The 18235-nt window shown below is 41.8% G+C and overlaps 1 protein-coding gene across 2 annotated transcripts in view; it reads right to left on the bottom strand.

Annotated features, from left to right (window-relative positions):
- The window catches only part of WAC (WW domain containing adaptor with coiled-coil), a 107021-nt gene that overhangs the window by 27278 nt on the left and 61508 nt on the right, over nt 1–18235 (bottom strand). For both annotated transcript variants that reach the window (XM_054020787.1, XM_054020788.1), the window contains one exon: nt 343–582. In XM_054020787.1, the coding sequence (XP_053876762.1) occupies nt 343–582 (240 nt within the window). The remainder of the gene's footprint in view (nt 1–342; nt 583–18235) is intronic.

Below are 18235 nucleotides of genomic sequence, written 5' to 3'. Positions count from 1 at the left end.
CCAGTTTATACCCAGTATATACCATTCGCCAGATACATGTCCCAGACAAAACAACGGAACCAACAAAGCCCCCAGTTCCAATGAGACTACTTGTGCACATAAATTACCTTGCTAATTAAGTATTTATATATTACATTTTATATATTAACTTATATGGCAAGTTTAAAAAGTTAAATTAGAAACCTTAACACAGCTAAGTTTTCATTTGTTTATGTTGCACAATTTTACTCCCCTTATTTTAAGTAGGACTCCAGCCATTATGGTTTTATATTGTTATACATTGGATTTGCATAAATAAAAGTTATAAAGTAAGATTACATTGCATTTTTGTAGAAGTCTTACCTTCATTTATTTTGGATATATCTACACTAGAATTATTAAGCTGCAGGGTGGCTTGAAGAGCAGGCAACAGCTGCCGAAGAAGATTTGGGTCCTGCAGTAATGGAGGAATTGGTGATTGTGGGACAGGTGAAACAGGGACTGTGGAAGTAGCAGGTGCAGAAGTTGGATTCAGTCCAGAAGCAGAAGATGTCGAAGGAGTTGTGCAAGAATGGGATACAGACTTGTCCACAGATGCAGACTCTGAACAGAAGAAATATTAATTTAGTTTTTCCTTCCCAATAAAGTAAATTATTACAGTTCCTCACTAGTACACTACTCACATTAAATATGAAGGATTCGCTTCTTTCTTACTGCCTCACACAAGGATTACTAAACACAGAAGTGTGTGTCCGGGAAACTGAAAGCCCTTATGACATACTGTTATTGGGACTTATTTTACTGCAGCTTAGTATAAAAAAGCAATAGAAAACTCATTTTCAGAACCTGCAATGTTTTAGGTATAACACAGCAAAATAAGTTACCATGAATTCCATTATTATAATGGCTTCCAATTTCTTACTGGAAAGAATCATAATGAAAGTTGCCAGTGATATGACTGAGGCACACTGAGCGTACTTTTCATGAAGCAAGATTTTTACCTTTATTGCTATGAAACTTAATTTTCTTGCTAAATTTTAATTTCATTATGCACTTAATCCAGTTTATTGCAGGTCTGCCCTTGACTGCTGGACATTTTCTTTTTAGAACGTATAGGTATATTATACAAACACTCCTAAGAACTCCATGGACTCGAGAAAAAGATGGGATGACATGTCAAATTTTGGGTTACAAATCAAGACCTTCAATACAGACCAGAATACAAGCAGCTAAAAAACAAAGATAGGATCTGCCAAATGGGATACGAACAAGAGTTTATACAGTGTGGTAACCTGTCTCTGATAGTGAGCAGTACCAGATGTGTCAGAAAAAGCTGTCAGAATCCTCATAATAGTAGCTATAGAACAGGGGTAGGCAACCTGCGGCACACAAGCTGATTTTCAGTGGCACTCACACTGCCTGGAGCCCGGCCACCGTCCGGGGGGTAGCTCTGCATTTTAATTTAATTTTAAATGAAGCTTCTTAAACATTTTAAACACCTTATTTACTTTACATACAACAATAGTTTCGTTATATATTATAAACTTATAGAAAGAGACCTTCTAAAAACGTTAAAATGTATTACTGGCACGCAAAACCTTAAATTAGAGTGACTAAATGAAGACTCGGCACACCATTTCTGAAAGGTTGCCAACCCCTGCTATAGAATGATGTGCCAGCAGAGAAAGTTTCTTCTCTGTTTCTGTTTAGAGTTTGGCTTATGTCCTGAAGCATCATCAGGACTTGCATCCTTTATATTTTTCATTTAATTTAATCCAAGTATCAATGCTTATTATCCATATAGATGTCTACTCCTTTTTGGAATCCTACTAAACTCTTGAACTCAAATTATATTCTGTGGCAATGAGTTCCACAGAATATGCAGGTTAAAAAAAGTACTTCCTTTAACCAATCTTGCTTTCATTTTACATTAATGCCCCCTAATTCTTGTATTTTGAGAAGAAGTGAAGAAGAGCACTCCCATTTATTATTGCTAAACCATTAATTATTTTTTAGACCTCTAACATTTTTTTTGTTTAGGAAAAGAGCAGTCCATCCAGTCAATCTTAATTGAGCAAGAACTGACTTTAGTTACTCAATTGATTAATGAGCAATGTTAACAGACTTCAGAATAAGGAAGTCCCATCTAGCTCATCTTGGAACAGTGGTTGTAACACGACACATGGAGAACAGGGAAATGAACCTTCTCATCCACTGCCCTTTACCTTTGCCACCAAAGAAAACTATGTTACAGTTCCTAAAGTTGTGTGATCTATACAGCATGAGAGGTACTTTTCACAATGTCATTGCCCAGAAGAGTTTGCAAAGTGTTTCCACATGCAACAAATGGACCTTAAAAGCAGAGCATAGACTGGAGGAGGAAAGAGTGGTCACAGGATTATTATACAACCACCTAATAACAGGTGCACAGCATAGCTGATCATTTATTATCCCTTCCCCATTTAAACAGCAAGTCCTTATTACAGGTTTTGCTCATAAAAATACTATGCATAAAACATTAGTATTCAAAGTAAACAGTACATTAAAATAAATAATTTGCAGGAAAGGCACATCATGTGCAAAATAAGAACCCAACTATAGTAAATGTACCGTTACAAAAATGTAAAGTTATGACTAAAACGTCAAAAATATCATACAAACAAGTAACATCTGAAGTTACTTGTAACAGACAAAGCAAGGACGTGTATATGGTTATGTACATAAACTACCTACTGTTCTGAGAGATTTACAAAAAATAGATAACAATGATAGTTAAAGGGGAAAAAACAGTAAATTCAACTGCCAGGACCAGTTTCAAGTAATGTTTAGATTTGTAAGTGTCAATTTAGTTGTTTGCTCTTAAAACAAACCACAGTTCAACACTATTCAATGCAAACATACAAAGATACTGAACTCCAGGAAACCTGTAAAGATATTTTGGTTTATTTGAACGCATTTGGATAAACATGTCAATAGAACTACAATAATTCAGACAATCCTACTAGGTTCTTCAGTCAAAAAATGGATGTCAGTGGAGCCAGTACTTGACGAACATCTCTGACACTGTTCTAAAAATAGTAGAGATTATAAAAAATGTAATATATATATCAATCACACACTTAAAAGCTAAACAACCCATTTTAAATATCAAAGAAAAATAAGTACTCAAAATTACACTTTTAAAATTAAATATTGCTTTAATTAACATGCATTACTGCTGCTGCATCATATCTTCTCTGCACATAAGAACAGCCATCACGGATCAGATGAATGGTTCATCTAGCACAGTATACGGTCTTACAATAGGAGCCAACGCCAGGTGCTTCGGACAGAATAAACAGAAATCCATTGAGTGATCCATGCCATCGTCCACTCCCAGCTTCTGGCAGTCAGAGGCTAGAAACACCCAGAGCATTGGGTTGCATCCCTGACCATCTTGGCTAATAGTCACTGATGGACCTATCCTCCACAAACTTATCTAATTCTTTTTTGAACCCAGTTATACTTTTGCCCTTCACAACAGCCCCTGGCAACAAGTTCAACAGGCTTACTGTACACTGTGTGAAGTACTTCCTTTTGTTTGTTTTAAACCTGCTGCCTATTAATATCATTGGGTGACTCCTGGTTCTTGTGTTATTTATTCCTTCACATCCTTATTCACTTTCTCTACACCACTCATGATTTAATAGATCTCTATTATCTCCCCCCTTTAGTCGTCTCTTTTCCAAACTGAACAATCTCAATCTCTCCTCATGCAGAACCTGCTCCATACTTCTAATAATTTTTTGTTACCCTTCTCTGTATCTTTTCTAATTCTAATACATCTTTTTTGAGATGGGGTGAACAGAACTACACACAGTATTCAAGGTGTGAGCATACATGGATTTATGTAGTGGCATTATGACACTGTCTGTCTTATTATCTATCCCTTTGCTATTGGCTCCTAACATTGTTAGCTTTTTTGACTGGGACTGCTCATAGTTCTCTGAAAACATACGCTCACTCTAAAACTCCATGATCTCTTCCTTGAGTGGTAATAGCTAATTTAGATCCCATCATTTTGTATAGATAGTTAGGATCAGGTTTTCCAATATGCATTACTTCGCACTTTTCAAGACTGAATCTCATTTGCCATTTTGTTGTCCAGGCACCCAGTTTTGAGAGATCCCTTTTACTGCTTGTGGAATTCTGAGCCAGATGCACATGTGCAGAAAACATGTCCCTCTGCAGATTTCTTTTACTTCCCTGCAGAAAAGTGACAGGGAAGCAAAGGGAAGCTGTGGGGTGTGCGTGTGTAGTTTGAGGGGCACTGGCCCCCCCAGAGGCAAGGTATTGGGAGGGAAGGCACACAGGGTCACCTGCCACTGCCCCCTCCTCATTTCTGCGAGCGGAGAGCTGCCTAGCTGAAAGACGGTGCCGCTTGGCTCCGCAGACTTTGCAGTTGGACTCCGCCTCCTAAGTCCTAGTGCCAATTCTACTCCCCTTCTTTGTGCTGGAAGGTATCCTGTTTTCTGTACAACAGTGACTGCTTGTGGTGGGGCTGGGCAAGTGGGGGTTTGGGGAGAGAGGCAGCGGGGAAGGAAGGAGGTGGGGCAGGGGAATTGGGGGGAAGGAAGAGGGCAGCGGGCAGGAGCCCAGCATGTGGCACCCCCTCAGCAGCAGCTCCCCCATTAAGCAAGCCCACCAACCCCCCACCTCAATGAGCCCCACCTTCCCTGCACCTGGACCATCCTGATGAGCCCCCAAGACACCCACCCCACTGAGCTCAAACTGCACCTGGACTCCCACCCCAATGAGCCCCACTCTCCTACACCCAGACCCCCCCACTGAACCGCCACACCCACACCCCCAAGCTCCAACCACCTTCACCTGGACCCCCCTGCAGAGGCCGATCGCCCCTGAACCTGGAACCTTCCAACAAGCCCCTGTGCATCCAGATCTTCCACTGAGCCACCAGATTGCCCAACATGGACCCTCTTAACCCACATCTGGATCCCCACACACTTAAACCCTCTACACTTGGATCCTGCTCAGCTGATGCTGTTCGGCTGAGCCTGGTGTGCCTGGCGCAGAGGGCCCCAGCGTGCTTCAGGGGCAGGCCCAGACCTTGCACTGTGTGAGGGTCAGGTGCAGCCTGGGGGGGCCTGCAGGGTTATCTCCAACCTTCATGCAGTCAGTGGCCTGTGTTCCTCACTGCCCCTTTGGAGCCTCCACATTTAAGACAATTAAACTTTGCAGAATTTTAAAATATTGTACACAGAAATTTCATTTTTTTGGCACAGAATTACCTCAAGAGTAATCCTTTGTAACTCTTCACAGTCAGCTTTGGACTTAACTATCTTGAGTAATTTTCTATTGTTTGCACATTTTTCCACCTCCCTGTTTACCCATTTTACCAGATGGTTTATGAATATGTTGAACTACACTGGTCCCAGTACAGATTTGTGAGGGACCCTGCCATTTATCTCTCTCCACCAAGAAAACTGAACATTTATTCCTACCCTTTGTTTTCTATCTTTTAAATAGTTACTAATCCGTGAGAAAACCCTTCCTTCTTACCCCATCACTGCCTACTTTGCTTAAGGGCCTTTGGTGAGGGGTCTAGGCAAAGACTTTCTGAAAGTCCAAGTACACTATATTCACAGGATCACCTGTGTACACATGATTGTTGACCCTCCTCAGAGAATTCTAATGGATTGGTGAGGCATGATTTCCCTTTACAGCAACCATGTTGACTAATCCCCAACCACTGTGTTAATTTGTGTGTCCGATAATTCTGTTCTTTACTATAGTTTCAACCAAGTTGCCTGGTACTGAAGTTAGGCTTACTGGCCTTCAACTGCCAGGATTGCCTCAGGAGTCTTTTTAATAATTGGTGTCACATTACCTATCCTCCAGTCATCTGGAACAGAAGCTGATTTAAATATCACTTAGTAACTGTGCAATTTCATATTTCAGTTCCTTCAGAACTCTTGGGTGAATACCATCAGGTCCTGGTGACATGTAACTGTTTACATTTATCAATTTGTTCCAAAACCACCTCTATTGACACCTCAATCTGGGACTGTTCCTCAAATTTGTCACCTAAAAAGAATGGCTCATGCAAGGGAATCTCCCATATATCCTCTGCAGAAAAGACTGATGCAAAGTATTCATTTAGCTTCTCCACAATGGCCTTATTTTTCTTGAGTGCTCTTTTGGCACCTCTGTTTGTCGAGTGGCCTTACTCATTGTTTGGCAGGCTTCCTGCTTCTAGTGTACTTAAAACTCTTGCTGTTCATTTGTGTGTCTTTTGCTAGTTGAATATTTACGTGCCACATGCACTAAAGATTCATCCCTTCATGCTTCGACCACCATTCCAGAAGACATGCGTCCATGCTGATGACTGGTTCTGCTCAGTAATGATCCAACATAATGAAAATGAATATGCGTCAGCCTGCACTATCTGAGTCAAATGCCATCAGCAGAAAGCTGATTTTCTTTTTTGGTGGTTCGGATTCTGTAGTTTCCACATCGGAGCGTTGCTCTTTTAAGATTTCTGAAAGCATGCTGCATACTTCATCCCTCTCAGATTTTGGAAGACACTTCAGATTCTTAAACTTTGGGTTGAGTGCTGTAGCTATCTTTAGAAAACTCACATTGGTACCTTTTGTGTTTTGTCAAATCTGCCGTGAAAGCATTCTTAAAACGAACATGTGCTGGGTCATCATCTGAGACTGCTATAACATGAAATATATGGCAGAATGGGGGTAAAACAGAACATGAGGCACTCAATTCTCCCCCAAGGAGTTCAGTCACAAATTTAATTAATGCATTAATTTTTTAATGAGCATCATCAGCACAGAAGCATGTCCTTTGGAATGGTGGCCAAAACATGAAGGGGCATATGAACGTTTAGCATCTGTGGCACAAATACCCTGCAATGCTGGCTACAAAAGTGCCATGCAAATGCCTGTGCTTATTTTCTGGAAACATTGTCAGTAAGAAGAGGGCAGCATTATCTCCTGTAAATGGAAACAAACTTGTCTTAGCGATTGGCTAAACAAAAAATAGGACTGAATGGACATGTAGGCTCTGAAGTTTTACATTGTTTTGTTTTTGAGTGCAGTTATGCAACAACAACAAAATCTACATTTGTAAGTTGCACTTTCACAATAAAGAGATTGCATTACTGTACTTGTAGGAGGTGAACTGAAAAATACTATTTCTTTTGTTTATAATTTTTAGGGTAAATATTGGTAATCAAAAATAACACACTGATTTCAATTACAATACAGAATACAATATATATGAAAATGTAGAAAAACATCCACAATATTTAATACATTTCAATTGGTTTTATATTGTTTAACAGTGCGATTAAAACTATGATTAATTGCAATTTTTTAAAATAGTGATTAATTTTTGAGTTAACTGCAATTGACAGCCCTACAAAAAAGTTTAAATGCTTTGATCAGTCATTCTCCTCCATCAGAGTTTACAGTCTGAAGTCAATGGAACTTGTGTTCCTAAGTCACTATGGTACTTTTGAAACTCCCACCTGTAGGCCCCTAAATATGGGATTGAGAGCTTAACTTTAGATTTTTTTTTTTTAATGCCAGCCTTTGTATAAAAATTCTTATTAACTTTGCTAGTGTATTGAAAGTCTAAATAATTTCCCACTGTTAATACTGAAACAGTTCTACTTTGAAGTGACACAGATTTCATACCACTTATGAGAAAAATTAATGAACAATTTTAGCCACTGATTCAGCAGGCATGCTTAACTTCAAGTACATGAGAAGTTCCTTGTCAATGTGAATAGCAGTATGAATAAAGTTATGTACCTACTTAACTATTTTGCCTCCCTATTTTGTAATATTTAGTCTTTTGCTCACAGCAGGTTTTATTCCCTTTATTAAAAAGAGATACCCTATTGTAGTAACGTTTTAAAAAGGATGTCTATAAATTAAAATTTGGTGCGCTAAAGTTCCACTAGCACAAAATTTACCAATTAGTTTCACAAAACTTGCTTTAAATGGGACTTTTATTGCATTTAAATTAGTCTACCCTGTTATTTGAGAGCTTTTACATTTATTACTTTAAACTTTTTCTCCCTCTCTGGGCCCAGACTGGATTTATAACTAAAGCACATGATTTCAAAAGGTAGATAAAGCCAACCAATACTTCCAATAAAACAAACCCTCTGAAATATTTCCAAAATAGTTTTTATGATATATTACATTTATAAGATACATGATGGCATAATATGGTATAAAAGTTTAGCATGCACTCTTTTCAGATTATATGCATAACTCATTTGCCGTTTCACCACTCATGAAGTTACACAACCACACCAAACTCTTCATGATAAACACTTATTCCACACTATCATCATGTATTCCCTGTTTTTATGTATAATTTTTTTTTAAAAAGTATTCACTTTTTAAGATCTCTTTTTTGACTTTGATGCTGTATTGTGAAGTGACTGGACTACTATGGTCTTGCCAGTAGAGGGGAGTATGCTTTACAATATTTAAATAAAATTATATGCATGTACATAGAGCACAAAGAACCATAATTTCCCCTTATTCTTCAGCACTAGCTTATGCTTAAGTGTAGCACTAGCAATATCACAGTTAAGACACACAATTTGTTTATGAAAGACTTTGATTTAACTAAAAGGCTTTTGGTAAAATTTCCTAGAATGTGAAATACTTAAAATATTGCCCTAAGATTATATCATAAATAGGTCTCTCGCAAGGGAACGCTGAGTTCTCCATCTCTCAGCAAGAACATATTTGAAGAAAAACTTGGGGTAGTCAAGTGACATGGATTCCATATGAGGCAGTTATCAGAGAAGTTGAAAATGCTTTTGCAGTAAAATTAGCTGTCCAATTGCATCAGGTAGTCAAAAAAATGCACTTCATTTAGCAGCCCATATACTAATGTTGTTAATTATTTTCAATATTCATCCAACAGCAGAAACTAGGATTCCCTGATAAAATTTCTGTGTGATTAATTACCAGTTCCCTAGCCATTTGCTAGGATTCAATTAGGTTTAGAACTATATAAAATCCTTTGAATCTGCTACAGTAGCGTGAGAACACAGAGTTGAAATTATATCTACATTTGGGTTGAACTGAACATGTCTGGAAGAGGTAAGTCTTCAGGTCTGCTAAGAATTTTCATCAACTGATCCCTCTTCCTCACTGTTAACTTAATGTTATCTTCAGAACCAATGTTATCTAGAGGAGTGATGCAAACACATGGCTAAAGTGAACTACCCACATGTACATCAAGTTTTAACTCTTAGATACAGTCTTTCATTAAGCCACCATACATGTCCAAACCTAAGACTAGGGAAACAAACGGAAAAGAATGCAAATTTGATCCTGTAAAAGAACAAATTTTCTCTTTAAAAACGTTGGCATATTAAAACTATAAGGACAGTCTCAGAAGCCTGGGAGAAATATTGGTTAAGATGGTGAAATGACTGAGGAGCTTTGCACACCTCTTTACAGCTGATACAAGTTTGTGTTCAAGTGAAACACACAAGACTTTTTAACTTTCTTAAGCAAGATTAAAATAAAGTAAGTAGTCCTTTAGGCACAATCCTCATGAAAGTACCTTGTCCCATGGAAGAGCTATCACTTATTGTGAAAATGTAAATTAGAACTAAGAGCAGAATTGCTTTTTCATTATACCAACTCTATTGAATTTATGTAAATTAGTTTTTAACATTAGTAATCCTCCAGATCTGTGAGAGATGTACTGCTAATGTACGCATCAGAACTTTCCTCTCTGATCATGCTTCCATTGAGACACTGGCTTTCAGTAACCACTTAAATATTTCCTGAATTAGTCAAACTAAGCACATTAGACATCACCTTTTTGGGCTATAGAGAGATTTCAGTTTTGTTTTTTTGTTTAAAGACTACTGAAAGACCAAGTACTTTTAGTTGTGATATTTTCCTTAGAACAATGTGAAAAAACAAAAAGCTAATGTAGCTAATGTCAATAGCCTAGAAAGTTATCAAGCAACTAAAAACAAGTTGTCTGTTCCGGTTTAACATATACAGTAACTCCTTACTTAACGTTGTAGTTATGTTCCTAAAAAATGCAACTTTAAGCAAAACGATGTTAAGTGAATCCAATTTCCCCATAAGAATTAATGTAAATGGGGGAGTTAGGTTCCAGGGAATTTTTTTTTTTTTTTTTGCCAGACAAAAGACTATATACACCCACAGTATAAGTTTTAAACAAACAATTTAATACTGTACACAGCAATGATGATTGTGAAGCTTGGTTGAGGTGGTGAAGTCAGAGGATGAAAGACGGTGGGATATTTCCCAGAGAATGCCCTACTGCTAAATGATGAAATAGCACTCGGCTGAGCCCCCAAGGGTTAACTTGTTGTTAATGTAGCCTCACACTCTACAAGGCAGCACGAATGGAGAGAGAGAGAGTGAGTGAGTGTGTGTGGGGCGCACATTTCCCCTTTAGGTACACTGACCCCACTCTTAAGTACGTAACTTGCTGATTAACTTAACAAGGCAGACACACAGCTGCTGCCAGGAAGCTCCCTCCCTGTAGTGTGTCCCTGCTGCTCTATGGAAGATGGGGTAACCAGGGTGCAGGAGCGGGGGGAGGGGGACACCCTCATATTCGCCCCCTTCTCCTCCCCCGCCCTCCGCACAGCAAGCAGGAGGCTCCCAGGAACAGCTCCAAGACAGAGGGCAGGAGCAGCACATGGCAGTGGGGGGAGGGACAGCTGAACTGCCAGCAATTAATAGCCTGCTGGGGTGGCTGCTGCACAGAGAACTTAGGGGAGCGGGGAGCTGATGGGGGGCTGCCGGTCCACCCTGGTTCCAAGCCCCCACCAACTAGCTGCTCCTCCTGCAAGCAGTGGACAAAGCAGGCAGCTGCCAAACAACTTTAAATGAGCATGTTCCCTAATTGATCAGCAACATAACAAAACAATGTTAACTGGGATGACTTTAAGTGAGGAGTCACTGTAGTTAGCAAACAATGGAAAAGTTACAGGAATTTATTTATATGCAAGCTGCAATATAAGGAAGGAAAGAAGCAAGCAGAGTAAATAAAAGACTGGCAAAATCAGGAAAAATATTTTTAATATAGTGAGTTAAATTATTCATGAAGTATTATGAAGAATTTCTTTAAACAGTACCTAGACCAGACTGCAGCAGAGAAATTTTTTTTAGGCTTTAAGGCTGGTCTACACAGCACCAGCAAAGCGCACTGGAGGGGTGTGATTTGTAAAGTACATTAATTGCTCCATGTAGACCCCGCTGGTGTGCTCAAAAAAGGTACCTTATTTGCATTAACATAATTCTGTGGGTGCCTTTTTAGAGGGCACCAGCAGGGTCATGGTCAGTCAGAATGCAGAACAATAGCGTAGTTTACAAATCACCCTCCTCTGAGAAGATACAATAGCTGGAATCTGACTGACCAGTGATAATATCTGTTTGACAACAGAAAAGAAGTCTACATTAAGTTAGGTAGTCTTCTAAGGCACGTCTTCACTACCCGCAAGATCAGCGGGTAGCAATTGATCTATTGGGGATCGACTTATCGCATCTAGTGAAGACGTGATAAAAATCGATCCCCGATGGCTCTGCCGTCGACTCCGGAAATCCACCGCAGCAAGAGGCAGAAGCGGAGTTGACGGCGGCATGACAGCGGTCAACTCGCCGCTGTCCTCACAGCCAGGTAAGTCGACCTAAAATATGCAACTTCAGCTACGCTATTCACGTAGCTGAAGTTGCGCATCTTAGGTCGACACCCCCCCCACCCCCCGTAGTGTAGACCTAGCCTTAGTGACAAGTGTATACATCACAAAATGTATCATAATAGGCCCCTTGTTGAAAATCTCAAAAACAGGTCTAAGAACTGAAATGACATGCATACTAACATTTGCCCCAGCAATACCTTTCAAGATCAGTGGTGAAACATTAAGCAAGGCATTCTAGAGAAGCTTTTTGTCTATTATTTGTGCAGTATGTGAACAGAAGACTTCACTAAACAACATTAATAGCATGGAGACTATACATTCAAACTGCTGTTAATAACTGAGTTATGAGTTATGTGTTCCCTATGCCACGTTAAGTCCCTCCATAGTCTTCCACCACAAACATTACAAACTTCTTGTCCTAACCTTCAAAGATCCCCACAATTAAGCCCTGTGCTACCTACCCATCCTGTTATCTTCTTTTGAGGTTGAGTTGCACCTTTGATTTACTAATGCCAGCCTCTGTCTATTGCCTGCTCATTAATTTCTCTCACAATCACATTTATGCTTTCTCCCTTGGCACCCCTTTCACATGGGCAAAAAATTCTAAAAATCCATAGAATCAACACCTTATGCTCCAAACAAAACACACCTGCTGTACTGCTTACAGAAAGCGGCCATCTAATAATGGCTAGGCAGGTGACCAGTTGTAATTACTGTTACTGATTACGAACTGCACACAACACTAGATTGGGCTAGAACATCCTATTATTTTCGGTATCCTGTATTCCTGGGGGAATTCTGCACCACTGAGCAATGAAAATTTTTGCAGAAATCCATGTTGTGCGTGCAGACTCCCCCACCCGCTGCCCCCCAGAAATGGGCTGCAGAGATGATGGCCACCACTAGGGGCTACTTGACCTGGCAGAATCCAGCTCGCAAACAGAAGACAAGGACTGGGGGTGGGGGAGGGAAGTGGAGGGTTCTCAGCAGCTGCAATTTCTAGCATGCCCTGAAGGGAAGAGAAGGCTGTGTGCAGGAAACTCCGTGCAAACCTGGGATCCAGAATCAGGCTGTTTCTCCCTCTAGATCCCTGGGCTATGGGGGGTAGAGTGTGAGAGTGTCTGGAGGGGCGGTGAGGGGGGCTGAGCTCTGGAGGATAGGGGCTCTCAGTGTCTGGGCTGGGGGGAGGGTGGGGGCACAGCTGTCCTCTGGGGGTAGGGGCCAATGGTTGAGCTCTGTGGGGGAGGGATGAGAGTGTCTGGCCCCCCCGCCTGGGCTCTGGAGTGGGCAGAGAAACAGGAACTGGGTTGTTGTAGTGGTTTCTTTAACTCTATTCCTAGGGGAATTTGTGTGTCTGTCTTGTTACAGACATACTTGCTCACAAGTATTTTGAAATAAATTACCGAAATAATTTCAACCGACGAGATTATAGAGTGTTATTTTGACAAATAAAATCTGTAGAATTTTGCAGAATTTTAAAATATTGTGCGCAGAATTTTTAATTTTTTGGTGCAGAATTCCCACACGAGTAATATTGTCCTCACATTCCCCCAGACACCTTGTTCATCTCATCTACCTATTATGTCTGGTCTTTGAGGAGAATAAGCTCTTTGGGGAAAGGGACTGTGATTAAACAAGTTTTTATCGGGCCTAACACAGTGGGGCTCTGACCTGAGAAGGTCTCCAAGTGCTGTCAAAACAAAACATTCAACAGCAGCAACAGCTGGAGATACTCCATGCAAGATACCAGGACATTTCATAAACAGAGCTGGCCAACTACAACCCTGGTTATTACTGGGATATACCAGTTGTGCTCTGATTCTCTGAAGTAGTTTATTTTGTTTTTATTGTGTACAATTACTGATTCAATGATTCCTAGCACTGACAAACTCTTATTTTGACAATAAAGAATACAAGACATGAAAAGTAAACCATCAGTACTAGGCAGATGAGTCTGAAAATATTTGAAGAACTCTGCAACACCCTCTCAAGTGTAATATTTGTAACTTTGTGGGAATGAAGTAATAATAAGAACAGCCCTTCAAAGAGAGACTTAAACTGAAAATATCAACCATAGAAGATGATGCAATGGAACGGTCAGTAGGAATGCAACAGCTAACTGCTCCAGAAGGTAGAAGGTATATCAAATAAGAAAGCTGAGAGTTGGAGAGAAGCCCATCTGTCACTGATCAACTGCTTTAATCTGTATCAACACCAAAACCAATATCATAATATTCCTGTGACCAACACACTAAGTGGTACAGAAAGCTTGAAAACAAATTACTGCCTATAGATAGAAGCGCTGAAAGAGAAGTATCCCATACAGACAGACACACTGTTAGGATAAAAAAAAAGCACATAATTAGAAATGGGAAAAAAGGTAACGCAACCTACATATAGAACAGCCAAAAAGTAGGAAAAGCAACCCCCACTTTCTCTGAATAAATAGCCATCACAGAGGGCACAGAAGCTGCAGATTCTGACTGTAGCACTCAAACCAAAGAATAGAGGTCAAATAGTTCTTCAGGAACTCTCCACTACTGCAAGTTTTTAATGAAAGGTTTTAATGGCAGGAAATGTACAAAGGATCAGTGAACAAAACACAAGTCTAAGTCTAGCAAAGCAAAGCAAAGCAAACTATTTTCAGATTCCAGAAGAGTAAATAAAATAATGACTGACTGATCTGGAAGTTTGATAAAATTAAATCCAGTATTTTACATTTGTATGATGCCTTTAATCCCAAAGCATTTTACAAACTGTGTGTGTGTATATATTTGTAAAGTGCTTTAGGATTAAAGGTGTCATATAAATGTAAAATAATGTATTTAATTTTAAAAACAACAGTTATCTATTGATATAATAATAAGCACTCACCTCTGGGACATGAGTAAAGGCAAACAAATCACCCAACATTATATAGGATTGCGGAAGACTACTCCCCCCCTCCCTTTTTTTTTTTTTTTTTTTTTAAAAACACAGTAGGTAATTCTATGTATCTTTGACCTTGTATGCATCTTTGGCCAAAAAGTTCCATGGAACTAATGTCCAAAGAAAACAGACAGCAATATTGTGTGGGTCTTCTGAATGAGCCTCTACACACCATAAACTGCGTGGAATTTTGTTTATATACCTGAGAAATATTAATGGTTGAGTTAATTTAGCTATAATTCAATCTTGTGTGTGAGTGAGAGAGAAACATCAGGCTTGAATCAATAAGCTCTCTCATCTCTTCCCCTATTCTACAAATAGCTAGTTATGAACTTGAATACTTTCTTCAGCGCAATTTTGATCTGTTTTCTGTCTGAAACCCAGGAAGAGTAATTTTTGCTCACAATATAGTCTCATAGGAAAAATAAGGTTAGATTATCAACAAAATTAGCTAGAATTATGACAAGTAGTACTGGATTTACTTGCTAGCATTCAGTCTAAATTTCTGAGTGGAATGCCCTTTGATTGGGGAATTGAATATGATGCTATTCATAGAGCTGGAGAGAGCTAGAAGAAGTGTGCGAAGAAAGGAACATCCTCAACTTCTTACATCAGGATACATCCACCACCACATAGAGGTAAAAAACATGTCAAACTTTAGTAACAAGATGAACTATTTTTTAAAATCTTAGTTCTAGAGTAACCTTATACAGTTTTTGCTCACAGAGAACACTGCACACACAAAAAAAGACTGTTACTAACCTTTGTAACTGTTGTTCTCGAGATGTGTTGCTCACATCCATTCCAATTAGGTGTGCACACGCCACATGCACGATCGTCGGAAGATTTTTACCCTAGCAACACTCGGTGGGTCGGCTGAGGCGCTCCCTGGAGTGGCGCCCTTACGACGCCGGATATATGCTCCTGCCGACCCAGCGCCCCCTCAGTTCCTTCTTGCCAGCTACTCCAACAGAGGGGAAGGAGGGCGGGTTTGGAATGGATATGAGCAACACATCTCGAAGAAAAACAGTTACAAAAGGTGAGTAACTGTCTTTTCTTCTTGGAGTGCTTGCTCATAGCGATTCCAATTCGGTGACTCCCAAGCCTTACCTAAGCGGTGGGGTCGGAGTTAGAAGTCGCGGAACGGAGGACCTCTGAACCGAATGCAGCATCACCCCTGGACTGCTGCACTATCGCATAGTGGGAAGCGAAGGTATGCACGGATGACCAAGTTGCTGCCCTACAGATCTCCTGTATGGGCACATGAGTCAGAAAGGCGGAGGACGAAGCTTGAGCCCGAGTAGGGTGGGCAATGAATTGCGTAGTTGGGACCCCAGCCAAGTTATGGCATTCATGGATGCATGATGTAATCCAAGACGAGATTCACTGTGTGGAGACTGGGAGGCCCTTCATCTGGTCTGCCACCACTACGAACAGCTGGGACGTCCTCCCAAAAGGTTTTGTTCGTTCGATGTAAAAGATGAGAGCCCTAAGAACATCTAGGGAATGCAGCTGTTGCTCTCGCTGCGAAGCATGTGGCTTCGGAAAGAAGACCGGAAGGAAGATGTCTTGGTTGACATGGAAGGCAGACACCACCTTAGGGAGGAAGGCGGGGTGTGATTGCAGCTGTACCTTGTCCTTATGGAACACCGTATACAGTGGGTCTGAAGTGAGGGCTCGAAGCTCTGACACGTCTCACCGAGGTGATAGCGACAAGGAAGGCTGTCTTCCAGGAAAGGTACAGAAGCGAGCAGGTGGCCATCGCCTCAAAAGGGGCACCCATGAGTCTAGATAGGACCAGACTGAGGTCCCACATAGGGGCCGGATGTCGAATTTGCGGGTACAGAACCTGCTGACCATGGGATTGGAGAAAACTGAACACCCATTTTCACCCTGGTGGAAGGCTGAAATCGTTGCTAGGTGTACTCCGATGGATGAGACAGACAGCCCTTGCTGTTTCAGGGACCAGAGATAATCTAGGATAGTAGGACTGGCGCCTCCAGAGGGACAGTATTGCTCAGGGCACACCAGCAGGAGAAGCGCTTCCATTTGGCCAGGTATGTGGACCTAGTAGAGGGCTTTCTGGTACCCAACAGTACTTGCTGCACTGAACGGGAGCAACACAGCTCACATTGATTTAGCCATGCAGCATCCATGCTGTGAGATGGAGGGACTGCAGATCCGGATGACACAGTTTGCCATGCTCCGGTCCAGCCACAACATAGAGGAATTGGTTTGGTCACCGACAGATCGAGGAGTGTGGTGTACCAATGTTGTCTGGCCACGCCGGGGCAATCAAAATTAAGCGGGCCTTGTCTCGTCGCAATTTGAGAAGGACCTTGTGAACTAATGGGAACAGAGGAAAGGCATAGAACAGATAGTCTTTCCACTGCATAGCGAAGGCGCCCGATAGGGAGCCCGGGGAGCATCCCTGGAGAGAACAGAACACCTGGCACTTGCAGTTCTCGCGAGACACAAAAAGATCTACAGGGGGAAACCCCCACTTCCGGAAAACAGAATGGATAACGTCCGGATGAATCGACCACTCATGAGCCAGGAAGGACCTGCTGAGGCGATCTGCCAAGGCGTTCTGGACTCCTGAGACAAACAACGCCACCAGGTCGATCGAGTGGGCTATGCAGAATTCCCACAGGTGAATGGCTTCCTGATGGGGGGGGGGGGGGGGGGAAACGACTGCGCTCCCCCTTGTTTGTTGATGTAAAAGATGGCCGTTGTGTTGTCTGTGAAGATTGTGACACAACGACCCTGAAGGTGTTCGCGGACTACCTGACACGCCAGGTGTACCGCTCTCAGTTCCTGTACGTTGACGTGCAGGGTTATCTCCTGTGTGGACCAAAGGCCCTACGTGCGAAGGTCCGCGAGGTGAGCGCCCCAGCCCAGAGATGATGCGTCCGTGGTCAGGACTAGAGAGGGCTGTGGGGCATGGAATGGCATCCCTCCCCCCCCCCCCCCCCCCCCCCGAACACAAAGCTGGGGTTTAGCCACCAACCCAGAGAGGATACCTCCGTCGGCACCGTGAGTACTGTGTCCAACTTATCTCGGCCTGGATGGTACACTGACGAGAGCCAGGCCTGAAGTGGACGGAGACATAGTCTGGCATGTCTGGTTACGAAGGTGCACGACACCATGTGGCCCAGTAGACCAAGGCACGTGCATGCTGTCGAGGTCGGGAAGCTTTGGAGACCATGAATAATGGTCAACACGGACTGGAAGTGGGCCTGCGGTAAGCATGCCCTGGCGAGATTCAAGTCCAGGATCGCTCCAATGAAGTCTATTCTTTTGGTTGGCTGCTGAGTGGACTTTTTGGCGCTGAGCAGTAGGCCCAGCTGTCTGAACAAGCTCATGACAAACCGAACACGAGACCGTACCTGGAGCTCGGAACGATCCCAAATGAGCCAGTCGTCGAGGTACGGAAACACTTGTATCCGATGCCGATTGAGCGAGGCCGCTACGACGGCCATGCAGTTTGTAAAGACCCTTGGCGCTGTGGACAGGCCGAAGGGGAGGATGGCAAATTGGAAATGTTGTTGGTTGACCACAAAGCGGAGGAAGCGCCTGTACGGCGGGTAAATC

The sequence above is a fragment of the Malaclemys terrapin genome, chromosome 2, assembly GCF_027887155.1.
Source record: "Malaclemys terrapin pileata isolate rMalTer1 chromosome 2, rMalTer1.hap1, whole genome shotgun sequence".
Classification (NCBI taxonomy): Eukaryota; Metazoa; Chordata; order Testudines; family Emydidae; genus Malaclemys; species Malaclemys terrapin.
The sequence above is the reverse complement of the archived record's forward strand: the minus strand, read 5'-3'. Positions and strand labels throughout refer to the sequence as shown.